This window comes from Hylobates moloch, unplaced genomic scaffold (genome assembly GCF_009828535.3).
Source record: "Hylobates moloch isolate HMO894 unplaced genomic scaffold, HMol_V3 SCAFFOLD_21, whole genome shotgun sequence".
NCBI classification, from domain to species: domain Eukaryota; kingdom Metazoa; phylum Chordata; class Mammalia; order Primates; family Hylobatidae; genus Hylobates; species Hylobates moloch.
In genome coordinates, this window is record NW_026652296.1 from 47789720 (window position 1) to 47807068 (window position 17349).

The window sequence follows — 17349 nt, forward strand, 5'->3', positions numbered from 1 at the left end:
TGTAAATTACCTTGGGCAGTATGGCAGTTTTCACGATATTGATTCTTCCAACCCGTGAGCATGGAATGTTCTTCCATTTGTTTGTATCCTCTTTTATTTCATTGAGCAGTGGTTTGTAGTTCTCCTTGAAGAGGTCCTTCACGTCCCTTGTAAGTTGGATTCCTAGGTATTTTATTCTCTTTGAAGCAATTGTGAATGATAGTTCACTCATGATTTGGCTCTCTGTTGGTCTGTGATTGGTGTATAAGAATGCTTGTGATTTTTGTACATTGATTTTGTATCCTGAGACTTTGCTGAAGTTGCTTATCAGCTTAAGGAGATTATGGGCTGAGACAATGGGGTTTTCTAGATATACAATCATGTCATCTGCAAACAGGGACAATTTGACTTCCTCTTTTCCTAATTGAATACCCTTTATTTCCTTCTCCTGCCTAATTGCCCTGGCCAGAACTTCCAACACTATGTTGAATAGGAGTGGTGGGAGAGGGCATCCCTGTCTTGTGCCAGTTTTCAGAGGGAATGCTTCCAGTTTGTGCCCATTCAGTATGGTATTGGCTGTGGGTTCGTCATAGATAGCTCTTATTATTTTGAGATACGTCCCATCAATACCTAATTTATTGAGAGTTTTTAGCATGAAGGTTGTTGAATTTTGTCAAAGGCCTTTTCTGCATCTATTGAGATAATCATGTGGTTTTTGTCTTTGGTTCTGTTTATATGCTGGATTACATTTATTGATTTGCGTATGTTGAACCAGCCTTGCATCCCAGGGATGAAGCCCACTTGATCATGGTGGATAAGCTTTTTGATATGCTGCTGGATTTGGTTTGCCAGTATTTTATTGAGGATTTTTGCATCAATGTTCATCAAGGATATTGGTCTAAAATTCTCTTTTTTGGTTGTGTCTCTGCCTGCCTTTGGTATCAGGATGATGCTGGCCTCATAAAATGAGTTAGGGAGGATTCCCTCTTTTTCTGTTGATTGGAATAGTTTCAGAAGGAATGGTATCAGTTCCTCCTTGTACCTCTGGTAGAATTCGGCTGTGAATCCATCTGGTCCTGGACTCTTTTTGGTTGGTAAGCTATTGATTATTGCCACAATTTCAGAGTCTGTTATTGGTGTATTCAGAGATTCAACTTCTTCCTGGTTTAGTCTTGAGAGGGTATACGTGTCAAGGAATTTATCCATTTCTTCTAGATTTTCTAGTTTATTTGTGTAGAGGTGTTTGTAGTATTCTCAGATGGTAGTTTGTGTTTCTGTGGGATTGGTGGTGATATCCCCTTTATCATTTTTTATTGCGTCTATTTGATTCTTTTCTTTTTTCTTCTTTATTAGTCTTGCTAGTGGTCTATCAATTTTGTTGATCTTTCAAAAAACCAGCTCCTGGATTCATTAATTTTTTGAAGGGTTTTTTGTGTCTCTATTTCCTTCAGTTCTGCTCTGATTTTAGTTGTTTCTTGCCTTCTGCTAGCTTTTGAATGTGTTTGCTCTTGCTTTTCTAGTTCTTTTAATTGTGATGTTAGGGTGTCAATTTTGGATCTTTCCTGCTTTCTCCTGTGGGCATTTAGTGCTATAAATTTCCCTCTACACACTGCTTTGAATGTGTCCCAGAGATTCTGGTATATTGTGTCTTTGTTCTCGTTGGTTTCAAAGAACATTTTTATTTCTGCCTTCATTTCATTATGTACCCAGCAGTCATTCAGGAGCAGGTTGTTCAGTTTCCATGTAGTTGAGTGGTTTTGAGTGAGTTTCTTAATCCTGAGTTCTAGTTTGATTGCACTGTGGTCTGAGAGACAGTTTGTTATAATTTCTGTTCTTTTCCATTTGCTGAGGAGAGCTTTACTTCCAACTATGTGGTCAATTTTGGAATAGGTGTGGTGTGGTGCTGAAAAAAATGTATATTCTGTTGATTTGGGGTGCAGAGTTCTGTAGATGTCTGTTAGGTCCGCTTGGCACAGAGCTGAGTTCAGTTCCTGGGTATCCTTGTTAACTTTCTGTCTCATTGATCTGTCTAATGTTGACAGTGGGATGTTAAAGTCTCCCATTATTATTGTGTGGGAGTCTAAGTCTCTTTGTAGGTCACTTGGGACTTGCTTTATGAATCTGGGTGCTCCAGTATTGGGTGCATATATATTTAGGATAGTTAGCTCTTCTTGTTGAATTGATCCCTTTACCATTATGTAATGGCCTTCTTTGTCTCTTTTGATCTTTGTTGGTTTAAAGTCTGTTTTGTCAGAGACTAGGATTGCAACCCCTGCCTTTTTTTGTTTTCCATTTGCTTGGTAGATCTTCCTCCATCCTTTTATTTTGAGTCTTTGTGTGTCTCTGCACATGAGATGGGTTTCCTGAATACAGCACACTGATGGGTCTTGACTCTTTATCTTTATCCAGTTTGCCAGTCTGTGTCTTTTAGTTGGAGCATTTAGTCCATTTACATTTAAAGTTAATATTGTTATGTGTGAATTTGATCCTGTCATTATGATATTAGCTGGTTATTTTGCTCGTTAGTTGATGCAGTTTCTTCCTAGCCTCAGTGGTCTTTACAATTTGGCATGATTTTGCAGTGGCTGGTATCAGTTGTTCCTTTCCATGTTTAGTGCTTCCTTCAGGAGCTCTTTTAGGGCAGGCCTGGTGGTGACAAAATCTCTCAGCATTTGCTTGTGTGTAAAGTATTTTATTTCTCCTTCGCTTGTGAAGCTTCGTTTGGCTGGATATGAAATTCTCGGTTGAAAATTCTTTAAGTATGTTGAGTATTGGCCCCCACTCTCTTCTGGCTTGTAGAGTTTCTGCCGAGAGATCCGCTGTTAGTCTGATGGGCTTCACTTTGTGGGTAACCCGATCTTTCTGTCTGGCTGCTCTCAACGTTTTTTCCTTCATTTCAACTTTGGTTGAATCTGACAATTATGTGTCTTGGAGTTGCTCTTCTTGAGGAGTATCTTTGTGGTGTTCTCTGTATTTCCTGAATCTGAATGTTGGCCTGCCTTGCTGGATTGGGGAAGTTCTCCTGGATAATATCCTGCAGAGTGCTTTCCAGCTTGGTTCCATTCTCCCTGTCACTTTCAGGTACACCAATCAGACGTAGATTTGGTCTTTTCACATAGTCCCATATTTCTTGGAGGCTTTGTTCGTTTCTTTTTATTCTTTTTTCTCTAGACTTCCCTTCTCGCTTCATTTCGTTCATTTCATCTTCCATCACTGATACCCTTTCTTCCAGTTGATCGCATCAGCTCCTGAGGCTTCTGCATTCTTCACGTAGTTCTCAAGCCTTGGCTTTCAGCTCCATCAGCTCCTTTAAGCACTTCTCTGTATTGGTTATTCTAGTTACACATTCGTCTAATTCTTTTTCAAAGTTTTTAACTTCTTTGTCTTTGGCTTGAATTTCCTCCTGTAGCTTGGAGTAGTTTGATCGTCTGAAGCCTTCTTCTCTCAACTCGTCAAAGTCATTCTCCATCCAGCTGTGTTCTGTTGCTGGTGAGGAACTGCTTTCCTTTGGAGGAGGAGAGGTGCTCTGCTTTTTAGAGTTTCCAGTTTTTCTGCTCTGTTTTCTCCCGATCTTTGTGGTTTTATCTACTTTTGGTCTTTGATGATGGTGATGTACAGATGGGTTTTTGGTGTGGATGTCCTTTCTGTTTGTTAGTTTTTCTTCTAACAGACAGGACCCTCAGCTGCAGTTCTGTTGGAGTTTGCTAGAGGTCTACTCCAGACCCTGTTTGGCTGGGTGTCAGCAGCGGTGGCTGCAGAACAGCGGATTTTCGTGAACTGCAGATGCTGCTGCCTGATCGTTCCTCTGGAAGTTTTGTCGCAGAGGAGTACCCGGCCGTGTGAGGTGTCAGTCTGTCCCTACTGGGGGATGCCTCCCAGTTAGGCTGCTTGGCGGTCAGGGACCCACTTGAGGAGGCAGTCTGCCCGTTCTCAGATCTCCAGCTGCGTGCTGGGAGAACCACTACTCTCTTCAAAGCTGTCAGACAGGGACATTTAAGTCTGTAGAGGTTACTGCTGTCTTTTTATTTGTCTGTGCCCTGCCCCCAGAGGTGGAGCCTACAGAGGCAGGCAGGCCTCCTTGAGCTGTGGTGGGCTCCACCTAGTTCAAGCTTCCTGGCTGCTTTGTTTACCTAATCAAGCCTGGGCAATGGCGGGCGCGCCTCCCCCAGCCTCGCTGCTGCCTTGCAGTTTAATCTGAGACTGCTGTGCTAGTGATCACTGAGACTCCGTGGGTGTAGGACCCTCTGAGCCAGATGCGGGATATAATCTCCTGGTGTGCCGTTTTTTAAGCCCGTCGGAAAAGCCCAGTATTAGGGTGGAAGTGACCTGATTTTCCAGGTGCCGTCTGTCACCCCTTTCTTTGACTTGGAAAGGGAACTCCCTGACCCCTTGCGCTTCCCCAGTGAGGCAATGCCTCGCCCTGCTTTGGGTTGCACACGGTGCGCTGCACCCGCTGTCCTGCACCCACTGTCTGTCACGCCCTAGTGAGATGAACCTGGTACCTCAGATCGAAATGCAGAAATCACCTGTCTTCTGCGTCACTCACGCTGGGAGCTGTAGACCGGAGCTGTTCCTATTCGGCCATCTTGGCTCCACCCCCCGATATTTAATATTTGAAGTCCTTGAGATGTGTTCTGTAAGTATTTTGATAGGATGAATGCAGTTTAACGACCTACTTAATGTCATCTTAAGGAACTTGCTGTAATTTTTATTTCAAGTTCAGTATATCCTAGGTTCTCAATCTTTAACCAGTGGTTCACTATGGGTATAAGTTAAATGATATTAATTAAACTGCATATGAATGAGAATAGAAATGATTTAAAGCTGCATAAAACTACTTTTGTGATGGTATTTACTGTTTAGCTGTGATAATTTAAGCCATGAGTATGTTCATGTGATCTCTACCATCACTTACACACACTCATTCAACATGCACTCTGAGGCCCTTCAAGCTGTTCCATTTTAAAGAGAAAAGCTTACAGTTCATTATTTAAAAGAGTATCTTAAAAACTAAGATGAAAACTGTTGCCTTTTCCACCTTTAATGTTGCAAACCCCAGAACATTGTGTAGGAATTCTACCAGTTAGAAAACATCATCCTTTGCTATCTTTGAGGGTTTGGAATTTTTAAGTATTCTTTTTTATAGTATGAATTTAATTCCTCTAACCCAGATATGTTAAATCCCCTTAAAAGCATGGTTCAAACACTTTATTTTTATTTTAACCTGAAAATGCTTCTGTTAATTTTTGTCAAGTGATTTGGGAAATAAATAGTATAAAGATTTTATTGTTTTTTTTTTTTTTTTTTTTTTGCTTGTTTGGAGATAGTGTCTTACTCTGTTGCCCTTGCTGGAGTGCATGGTGTGACGATTGCTCACTGTAGCCTTGCATTCCTGGGCACATGGGATCTTCCAGCCTCAGCCTCCTGAGTAGCGCAGACTACAGGTGTGTGCCACCATGCCTGGCTGGTTTTTTTATTTTTTGTAGAGACAGGGTCTGCTATGTTGACCACTCTGTTGAAGATTTTTATGGGGTATATATTTTTTTCCTCTTGCTCTGTAAATATATTTGGTACCAATTTGTATAGTGTTGCAAAGCCATTTAATTCATACCTATTAAACAAAGAAAATAAAAGATTAAGAATAGACGTGTTGACTATAGTTTATAAGAAACATCATTAATAGTATTGGGCATCAGAAGATGATTTTCTAAAGAGGGAAGATAATATCATTGAGTGTTCCTATGTTCAGATTTTTGCTGGTTTCATGCAGTCCACATAGGTGAGAATAGATAATTCGAGCTAAATTATTATTATTTTTGGGACAGAGTCTCGCTGTGTCACCCAGGCTGGAGTGCGGTGGCGTGATCTCGGCTCACTGCAACCTCCGCCTCCTGGGTTCAAGTGATTCTCCCATCCCAGCCTCTGAGTAGCTGGGACTACAGGTGCACACCACCATGCCCAGCTAATTTTTTTTTTTTTTGTATTTGTAGTAGAGACAGGGTTTCATCACGTTGGCCAGGCTAGTCTTGAACTCCTGACCTCAGGAGATCCACCCACCTTGGCGTCCCAGAGTGCTGGGATTACAGGCGTGAGCCACCCAGCCTGGCCTAGCTAAATTATACTTTGTTAACATATAGTTGATAAACCGTAGCCCACAGTGGCCCTGCTGTTGGATGGCTGATTTGTGAGAGATACAGAGCTAGGTCTAGATGTCCTGTAGCTGGAGCCATCTCTCTATGTTTAGGATACTCAGAGATGTGAAAGCTTTATGATGGCATTGTTTTACTGTCATGTTAGGCTATAAGTCATCTGCATTTCTCAAGTGGAAGCTCATGCCAGTTATAATGCTGCTCTCAAACCTGACAGAGGTATATGAGGAGGGCTTGGTATGTTTTCAAAGAATGCATTTCTGTCTTTATCATTATATCAAGATAATCCCATAATAGACCTATTTTAGAATGCACTTATACATTTAAGATTTATTCTTATATTTTAGCTACTTGATATTTGAGTAATTCTGGACAGAAGAAAGACTGAGTTAATAAGATAAAAGACTGGTAGATGGGGCTGGGCCTGGTGGCTCACGCCTGTAATCCCAGCACTTTGGGAGGCCTAGGCAGGTGGATAGCCTGAGGTCAGGAGTTCAAGACCAGCCTGGCTAACATAGTGAAACTCTGTCCATACTAAAAATACAAAAAAATTAGCTGGGTGTGGTGGTGGGTGCCTGTAATCCCCCTACTCGGGAAGCTGAGGCAGGAGAATCGCTCGAACCTAGGAGGTGGAGGTTGCTGTGAGCCAAGATCATGTCATTGCACTCCAGCCTGGGCAACAAGAGCAAAATTCTGTCTCAAAAAAAAAAAAAAAAAAAAAAAAGAAGACTGATAGATGGTGTCTCTTGGCAGATTTCAGAGAGTGCAGATTAGAAGCTTAATTTTCTGGTGGGAAGTGCCTTAACTTTGTATTAAGGGATTTATTCATTTTAAAGTAGTTTACATGTGTTACTTTAATTCTTATAGTAACTGTATAATAACCATCTCTAATTTGGAGCAGAGAAAACGGGGACTGCTTATTTATTGGTTACTTCAAGAAAGTTTTATTTCAGTGTTTTCTTTAACACATGTAACCTTTGTGCTAGCTTTATATACATGCTTATTTTGAAGAGGACTATAGTTTTATACAGTTGCTTTTTAGTTACAGTTTTATCAAAAAAGTAATACAAATTGCATGTTTTAGTCAAGGACAATAGGTATATGTGTATCCGTGTAGTGCATATATTTTTAAGTATTTATAGAGTGTAAGAGTGTAATAGTAGCTCTATATAGTAACAGTCATGGTATGTTTTTTAACCTTTCTAAGATTTCATTCCTGTACAAACGAGCTCTGTGAAATTATTATGGCCAAAATACTAATGTTTGTCTTTCACCTAATTTATCTGCACTTCATAAAAATGCTTAAATATTACTTCATCATCCTTAAATTTGCTTTGCAGTATGTGAAGCCTATGAACTAATTCTTGAATATTTATGAAGTAATTCTGATTTTTTTTTAGGTGTTACAGGCTCTTAGGAATATTTAGCTTAATTTGGAACAGGATTCTTTATTATTTGCATGATTTTTCATTTTTGAAAACCAAGTTACAGTAAATCCATGTATGTATAATCCAGTTATACTGACATCAGTTTTTGTATCTTTCTACAGGAGTTTGGTTAGGCATAACAGTTCTCATGGTTCACAATATCCTGATTGAAATGCTAGGAAAATTGCTTTACAGATAATGCATAGCATTGTATATACATTACTTATCCCCTCTATAAAATTCTGTTTTACAGAATGCATGGGTAGTATCAGCAGTTGCAGTTTATAAAAAAGAGCTAATGAAAAATACCCTTAAGAGAGTAGATTGTAAGCATTCTCGCCAGAAATAAATGATTATGTGAGGTAATGTATATGTTAATTAGCTTGATTTCTGCCATTCTACAATCTATGCCTATATCAAAACATCATGCTATATACCATAAATATATATAATCTTTATTAATTAAAATAACGAACATGTAAAAAAGATACATAACCCCCCCTCAAAAGTTAGACAGTGAAATAGGATGAAAGTCACAATTTGATTATTTACCAGAAGCAATCATCCTTATCTGGTAGGACTGATGAAGACAGTCACTTTACATTATGCCTTACTTGGGCTAGGGAAAAAAGTGTGTAAAAATTTCCAGAATTTTATAACAAAGAATAAGGGCAAAAAGTACTGGGATATGTCTCTCAATAAGAACTCAATATTTCCAAAAATAATCTTAAAAGAATACCCTTTCTTGACTTTTCTATTGTTAGTGTTGAGGAAAGTTATTTTACAGTTTGTTTATTTGTATGAGATTTGTTTGCTATTCAAAGTGTAAGATCAGTATTTTAAAATATACATACCAAATCCATGTAGTATAATAGTGGTGATATGCTGTCAGTTGACAGTTGATCAAGATAGAACTTAAATCTTTTATACTGGCATAATGTTAGCCTTAGGTAGTTTAAGTTTCTCCTTCAGCAGATTTGTGCCTATAAATAGTTTGCTTCAGAATGAACGGGGCAGGTATTTGGTGGATAATGATCCCCTGTGGTGGGATGCTGTTAGACCATCAGCATAATGTGGAATATTGTTAGATGTACAGTCTTGGATAGTTCCCAGATTGCTCCATCAGAATCTGCATTTAAACAAATTCTCCTGTTGATTTGTGTGCACATTAAAATTTGAGAAGCCTTCCTAAAGGAGGCATCAAACTTGGCATCTGGGGGAACTAACACCTCTCTACCCGAGATTGCAAGGATGTAAAGATTTAGAAATTATTTATTAGCATTATAAAACAAATGTTCCTCTTAAAAGTACCTTTCTCTTTTAAGATTATCCATCTTTTCTGGAATAAAATGTTTTAATGCATTTCTGTACTGCTGTTCTTAATCTTACCTACCAGAGAACATAGACTTTGCTTTGTCCAACCTGAATGAGCAAGTCTGGTTATTGTTAAGTCTTCTCGAAGATAGCGGCAGCATCTGGATTTGCATGAAGTCAAATCTTGCTAAATGGAGGTAGAAAACTGGCCCTGACATTGGGATGGCATTGCATGTTACTCACTATTGGGCATGTTTTGTAACACCAGGGATACAGACATCCTGCATCCTAATTAAAAAATAAATATGTCCTGAGTGTCTGTTGCATTCAGTGTGATATGGAGTGGATCAAACCTTTCCTCAGGGAATTCAGGCTAGGAAGTATTCTTGAAGGGCACATGCCTTGAGCAGAACTACGTCATTCTGAGATATGACCATGTGGATCCATTGGCTAGACTTTCCCCAGCTGTGGTTAAAAGAGGGATTAGGAATATAGCATTCATTTTAGCCAGTTCAACATTTCCTATCGAACTAAGTACTGTCATAGTATATCAGTATATTTAAGGGAAGTTAGAATTTAGAGCAAGAAATAGAAATTCTAGATGTAAGTACCTTTTCCTAACAGACTTAATGTAAAATTTTGTTGTGGCACACTCTACTTCTGATTTTTCCAGTTTGCTTTAGGGAAAAATCTCTTGTTTGAATTCTGCTTCCACTATTTAGAAACTCTTCAATGTTGCTCAACTTCGGAGATGGGCCCAGGAGCTCATTGACTTTTCTGGTGATTGCTTTAGTGTGTTGTTTTGCTTCTTAGGGATCTCTCAGTACCAACCAAGTCCTGCTCAGTAATGTGAGCAATAAATCACACAGGATGGGGAGCTGTTCATGTTGAAACCTGCGTTGGGCCTGGCTCTTACATGCGTACTGGTGGTGGGGATAAGGGTGGGGTCTAGGGTTGTGGGGCAAGGTTTGAAAACCAATGCCCTAGCATAAGAACACTACCATGACTACTATTAACCTAAAAACCTACCTTAACCCCCCTTTTTAATATATGAGACTTCTGTTTCCATGAATTTTTTTCTTGCCTCCCTTAATCATCGTTTCTATCCAGTAGTATAGTGTTTGTCTCTCTTGCACAGGTGACCCAGAAACTTTGGAGGTAGGAGACAGCTGCTTATAGTCACTAAATGTCACTATGTGCCTTAAACATGTGGGACCTGGGACAAAATATCAAAACACAAAGATACCTTCCAAGAACATACACTTTTCTGCCATACAATTGGCAAGCATGTTACTGTTATAGGAGAGAAGGGAGCTTGCCATAAAGTTTCTCACAAACAAGGAACTCTAAGAGAAAAATGATAGTGTGGTATACTTTAAGATTGAAAATGCCATTTTCTTAATTTATTGTGTGGAATGTATTTCTATTAGATGTTTGTATATAATACTTAAATACTAACAAGAGTATTTATTATTAGCTCATTTATGCCACAGATGTTTTCCTCTACACATTCTCAAACATGAACTTAATTCTTGAGAATGAAGAGATACTGCTGTATACTGTAATTTATATTAAATTGTGACATTTCCTCCATTAAAAAGACACTATAGCCTTATTATTAGAGAAAAGCAACAGGATACCTTTTGTTTGGGATTTCTCGGTAGAAAATACATTTTGACTTAAATAGGATTTAAATGTCAACTTGATAATAGGTAATTTTAGGAGATTGCTCAATGTTCCACTTAGGGATTAGTTTAGATTTTGTTCTGTCATGATTGTATGGAAAAGTGCTATGTAGTCATATCAGATTGTCCCACGCCATGCCTAGTGAATACTTGTGCCACTTTTGCTCTGCAGGAAAATGACTCAGGCACTTTGGACACGGTAGGCGCTGTGGTTGTGGACCACGAAGGGAATGTTGCTGCTGCTGTCTCCAGTGGAGGCTTGGCCTTGAAACATCCGGGGAGAGTTGGGCAGGTAAGTAATTATGGGTTTTTTAAACTAGCCTTTCAAAGTAAAGCATGGAAGCTTTAGCTCACAGTTTTTTAACCAGTGGGAACATTTTTTCTTTAGAAAAAAATGAATATCATTGTTTTTTAACATGTAGTATAAATCATCAACCAAATATCTTTTTAAAATTCTTTTTAAGAAAACCTGTCTCATAGTAATTGGTTTGTTTCTCATCTTTACAATCATTGATCCTAGTTTTGCTGCTTTCAGCAGGCTGGGCACTGGCCTGGGTATTTAGTAGACATTTAATAAATGTGTGCCAGTTTCCATTTTCTCTCTGTAAATGTCACTGTCTTTAGGAACAAGCTATACTTGACTATACTGCTTGCTTTTTAGTTGGAGAAATGATTTTAGAGTTACATTTTTTATTTCCTCTGTTCCATGTATTGTGACATTTGGCCCTTTACGTCCCTCCTCTGATCCAGCATTTCAGCCATTTTAGAAAACAACCAGTATTTCAGGTCACCAACACATGATACCACTTAAAAAATCTAGAAATGGAGATGGTCTAATTTATGTAAAATTTGCTTGTCCCCAGTTCCCTTGCACATCCTCTTCACTTTGCCCCTTCCCCCCATCTCTCATCTTTAGTTTTATACTGAGAATGAAATTTAACAATCCATTTGATCTAGGAAGCTTTCTGAGGATAAATCAATTTTGGCACATTACTTGTGGGCTTAATAAATATTTGTTGAGTGAACAAATGAATTGGATACTCTCACGGAGTAGTTGCAAGGGTTCATTTAAACTCAGTATTTGGGTGGCATCTTATAGATGGAATGTGTCTTGTTATGCTTTGTGTACTTTGTCACATTTGAAGAAGAGTCAGTGTCACAGTTACTTTTTTCATGATGGTTAGTGACTATTTGAAGCAGAGAGATCCAATTCATGGAGAATATCACTGCACACCCCAAAGTGGTGTTGCTTGATCTGCTCTAAGCTGCTTACATTCCTGGACTAGGAAAAAGGGGAAGGGAAGAATAACTAGTTTTGTGCTACTCTGCCTAGTGTGCAAGGGGCTGTATAGGGAATGATTACTCAACATATGTACAATGTTTTGAACTCATTGTAAAAGCCTTTGTCTGGTCATGGTATTTTTCTACATTGTAAAGTCCTGTGTATTTGTCAAGTTTGCAATAGGAAAATCAAGCTTGGCATATCAGATTTGGATACGCTAGTAGAGACGGTGAGAGAAAAGCCAGCAGAGTCACCTTTGGTGCATTATAGTCCCCATGACTTTCTCACTGTTTTCTGTTTGTTTTGGTTAGCAAAATAGCAACAAGAGAACTAAGGATAGTTCTGGACTATGTTAGCAGGATATTATGTCTAACGATCTTGAAGCTATTCTGCCCCTGCACTTAGAACTGTCCTGAGCAAAAGAAATACTTCTGTAAAATTTATGTGTTGGTTTGCCACACTTGGCTAGTTTGTGAATACACAGCTTCTGAGAGTTAGAAAATCAGGAAAGAGTGTGGAAGAAAGGAGTAAAAGGGCTTATACGAAAATGCAGTTGCTTAATTGGATTATAATGCTTGGATAGAGGAGATGTAATAAACTTGAAACTATGTAAGTATCAGATGAGCGGTAAAGAACAGTTCTATTTGACAAGCCCAAATGAAACAAAATACAAAAGCAAGTTATATCAAAGCCTAATTATTTTTTAAAGTGTGCTGAAGCTAGATACTTTTAATGTATTTTAAATGCACAATTAACTACTTAAAAATTTTTAGCATATTACCGTGCTCTAGATATGTGATAGCAGTGCAGATGGTGAATGGTAATTTGAGGCCGGGCACAGTGGCTCACTCCTGTAATCCCAGCACTTTGGAAGGCCAAGGTGGGCAGACCAGTTGAGGTCAGGAGTTCAAGACCAGCTGGGCCAACATGGTGAAACCCCATAGAGAAGTAGAGAAGGTGAGAGAAAAGCCAGCAGACTCACCTTCAATGCATTATAGTCCCCGTGACTTTCTCACTGTTTTCTGTAATCCCAGCACTTTGGCTCACGCGATCTCTACTAACAATACAAAAATTAGGCCAGGTGCAGTGGCTGACGCCTGTAATTCCCAGCACTTTGGGAGGCCAGTGCAGGTAGATCACTTGAAGTCAGGAGTTCAAGACCAGCCTGGCCAACATGGTGACACCTGTCTCTACTAAAAATACAAAAAATAGCTGGGCGTGGTGTTATAAGCCTGTAATCCCAGCTAGTTGAGGGGGGGGCTGAGGCAAGAGAATCGCTTGAACCTGGGAGGCAGAGGTTGCAGTGAGCTGAGATCTCGCTACTGCACTCCAGCGTGGGTGAGAGTGAGACTCTGTGTCAAAACAAAACAAAACAGAACAAAAATTATCTGAGCATGTTGGCTGACACCTGTAATCCCAGCTACTTGGGGAGGCTGAGGCAGGAGAATTGCTTGAACCTGGGAGGCTGAGGCTGCAGTGAGCCAAACATGCCACTGCACTCTAGCCTGGGAGACAGAGCAAGATTCTGTCTCAAAAAAAAGAAAAAAAAAAAAAAGATAAGAAATGGCAATTTGAATTAGAACTTAATTTGCTTCTTTAGCTTACTGTAATAATTTGAATTTACAGTTTGGACATGAGAAAGGAATTATTATATTTCACTTGTCCTCCTAAACCTCACCCCACCCCACCCCCACACAAATAGGCGGTTGAGTTTACTGGTTAAGTGTGGACTTCTGATCTAGGTAAACCTCTATTCTAATCCCACCTCCCCACTTACCATGCCCCTTACTTTGAACAAGTTACTTAACATCTTTCAGCTCCACTTTTCACCTCTGTAAAATGGGGATAACCAACTACCTTATAAACTTGTAGAAGATTCAATGTCAAAATGTATTTAAATTACATATTATAGCCCCTAGTAATAACAGCTATAGCTACTGTTAATTAAGCACTTGCTATTTTCAGCAAGTACGTTAATTCACGTGATCCTGTGACAACAATATGAGGTAGATATTTTCATTATCCTTATTGTATAGAAGAGGAAACTATGGCCCAGAGAAGATTAATAATAGTATCATTTATATGACCTAGTTTTACTGCATGATAATAGCTTTAATAAAATTTTAATACAGTTTTACTACCAAACAGAAGTAAGATTTTAAAAATTTGTTTTTAAAGGCTTGCTTAAGGTTGCCATATTTTATCCAAAGAAGTGGATAAGAGATGGACAACCTCTAATTCTTTTATCTTACCTATCACTGTCTCAGCCCAGTGAATTTCAGAAGGTTAAGAAGGAAGACAATTTTAGGTCTTGAAACTAAGGAAGGGTATCATAAAGGGAATTTTCTTAAAGGGAAGGAACAAAGGGTACATGTAAATGTTCTTTTCTATAAAGATGACCTCCCCTGGCTTTCTAAGAGGTGTCCTTGGGACCTTATTTACTGTTTTTTGAGTGCAGGCTCCTAGTCATGTTAATTGTGGGGAGTGTAAAAGCTGATAGTTTTCAATGAAGGAAGAATGGGTCCTTCCATTGATTTCTTGTGTTCTCTGAGACTTTGGCTGACCCAGCACTTGCTTCAGGGAGTACCAGTTGAATAGTTATCCCACAAGTCTGCCAGTTTATTTATAAATTCATATTCTAAATCACTTCTGAAGGGCTTTCAGTTGCCACACTGACCCTGAGCCAGCATGTATTTTAGAAGCATGGTGTTGTCAGAAACAGTAAACAGATTTCCCACTGTCTACCATATTGAGAGTATCCCGCTCAGTTCTTGCTTCTACTTTTAAGAGGGATATTGTCAGTAACATCTGGAGATAGCAACTATGGGTCACATGAACATGGGAGACTTCATCTCTGGTTATCCTGGACACTGACTTATTTCTCTAGAAGGGTAATTATGAGAGAGTGGTGGGTTTGTGCATCGCAGAGTCTTGGGGAACAGCTCACAAATTTGGGTTTCTTTGGGTTAGAAAAGAGAACTAGAATAGCTGTTTTTAAAAAATGGGAGGACTTTCTGGGGAAGGTTACAGTACTTCCAGAATAGCAGAGCCAGGACTAGTGGTTGGAAGTTATGATACAGCAGATATTTGCTACCAATGGAAAGTGTCCGTAAATGGAATGTGTTCCCACATGAGGCAGTGAGGTTCTCAGTGTCAGAAGTGCCTGGGTTTTTCATGGAGATTCCTCCTCTCGGTAGAATATTGGAGCTAATGATTTCTAAGATCCTTGTAAAAAATAACAGAATATCATAGAAAACTGAAGTCTGGTCCCCATCCCCAGTCTTAGCCTATTCCCCAGTCCTCAGAATGAACTCCTAGAGAATATCAGTACTGCTTTACGGGAGCATCTTTTTACTCCATCGGTGGCAGGGAATACTGAATGTATTGTAGCTTGCTGTTTTTTTCAGTTCAACAATATGTTTGGGAGATCTTTCTGTATTTGTTCTTAAAGACTTTTTAAAAAGCTTAATTCTTTTATTTTAACCTTTGCAATGAATTCCACATAATGCCACGCCAAAGTTTATTTAGCCATTTCCTCACTGATTGACATTTAGGTTGTTTCAAGTTCCTCATTCTTATCAACCATTTAGTAATGAACTCTTGAGCATGCCTCCTTGTGTTTTTCTATGATAGCTAGCTAGCTAGGTTTTTTAAAATTTCAATCTCTACTTCTTACTATGGACTGGAGAAGTTATTAGTTGTGATTTGCCTCCCAAAGTCAGAAAACTCATTGTGGATATTGAAGAGAAGTAGCGTTATTAAAAACAAAATAGGAATGATTGTCATAATCTTTTATAAAACCATAGTAGCTTATCGTGTTCCTGATGGTTTCGGATGTGTAAATCTGCTCCACCACCTAACAAAGTGATGAGCTTGAGTAGGCCTCTTTGCCTCCTTTCTTTTCATCTGGCTGAAGCTAGCACAGTGGTGAGCCTATATTGGGCCCTTTGGTACAGAACTATTTGCACTTCCTCTTGTACCACGTCAACACAGACATGGAAAAGGCCCTCCTGAAGCAGGGTTTTCTGCAGCATGGCAGGAGGAGCAGCTGCATCCCAGCACCCCATGGCCCTGGTTAACAGTACTGATTCCCAGGTCTGCCCCAGACACTAAGTCAGAATTTCCAGGAATCAGCATTCTTATCAGCAAGCTCCCCAAGTAATCTGACACACATCTGGTTTGAAAACTATTTTAAGCCAATCACATTGGTTTTAAGGGGCCAGAAGAACAACTAGCTGACAAATTACAAAAGGGAGAAGTTTTTTGGGGAAGGAAAAAATTACTGCTGATGACACTAAGAAACTTGCTTTTGCTATTTTCTGAAAGTTTTAAGATTAATGGAATATCTGAAAACATAGTTGTGATAGTATTAAAAGCATCATGGGTAGGTCTTATATAACATCTAGTATTATCACCTAGTTGTTTTATATCATTATTAAACCAGGCTTTATTAGATGGGTATGATTTCTATTGAAAACTAATAATTACATATGATATTTCTGAAATATTTTATCTATTTTCTTTTTTCCCCAGGCTGCTCTTTATGGATGTGGCTGCTGGGCTGAAAATACTGGAGCTCATAACCCCTACTCCACAGCTGTGAGTACCTCAGGTATTTGCTGCTTTCATAACCATTTCTCATATCTTCAACCTTGTCAATCATTAAATGATTAAAAGCAATATTTGTAGGTAAACATAGAGCATGTGCTACGACAGTGTATGGATGTGGGAAAGATCTTCAGTATTTGTGAGGTTTTAAGGGTTGTTTAGTATCAGTGTAAATACTTTGCTAACGTTTTCTTTTTCTTTTTTTTTTTTTTTTTTTGAGTCAGAGTCTCACTCTGTCCCCATGCTGGAGCAGTGGTGCAATCTTGGCTCACTGCAACTTCTGCCTCCCAGGTTAAAGTGATTTTCATACTTCAGCCTTCCGAGTAGCTGGGATTACAGGCGTGCACCACCACGCCTGGCTGATTTTTTGTATTTTTAGTAGAGACAGGTTTTGCCATATTGGCCAGGCTGATCTTGAACTCTTGGCCTCACGTGATCTGCCCTTCTCGGCCTCCCAAAGTGCTGGGATTACAGGCGTAAGCCACTGCATCCGACCCACTAACATTTTCAATACAACTCTGGAGTTAACTATGGTTAATTATATTTTTATAGATATATATTTTTTCTAATGACCCATGATGCTGCCAAGTTTAGATAACAAAAGACATAAAAGTAGCGGGTCACTTCAAAAATTAACAGATAATCTCTTGAGTAAAATGTTGACATAAAACTTATAAGGTACATTTCCAAATGTATAGTTTATGACATTCAATCCTTGAACGACACTTTTAATGTGATACAGGTCCTCTTTTTATATGTAGATTGTAAAGGCATTATCATTTAGTACAAACTGTGTGTGTGTGCGTGCGCGCGTGTGTGTGTGTGTGCGCATGCGTGTGTGCAGGAGATGAGGAATGGTGGACATAGAGAGTTTTAATAGGCAGAATGGTTGTTGTCTATTTCCG

At 39.1% G+C, this 17349-nt stretch overlaps 1 protein-coding gene across 6 annotated transcripts in view; it reads left to right on the forward strand.

Moving 5' to 3' along the window:
* TASP1 (taspase 1) overlaps nucleotides 1-17349 on the forward strand; it is a 262432-nt gene that overhangs the window by 102755 nt on the left and 142328 nt on the right. For 4 of the 6 annotated variants that reach the window (XR_009211478.1, XM_032142309.2, XM_032142310.2 and 1 more), the window contains 2 exons: nucleotides 10727-10846; nucleotides 16370-16448. Coding sequence is in view for 3 of the 6 variants with exons in the window: in XM_032142309.2 (XP_031998200.1) it covers nucleotides 10727-10846; nucleotides 16370-16448 (199 nt within the window). In the remaining 3 variants the exon portion in view is untranslated. The remainder of the gene's footprint in view (nucleotides 1-10726; nucleotides 10847-16369; nucleotides 16449-17349) is intronic. The other 2 variants (XR_009211479.1, XR_004245959.2) reach the window with 1 other exon arrangement.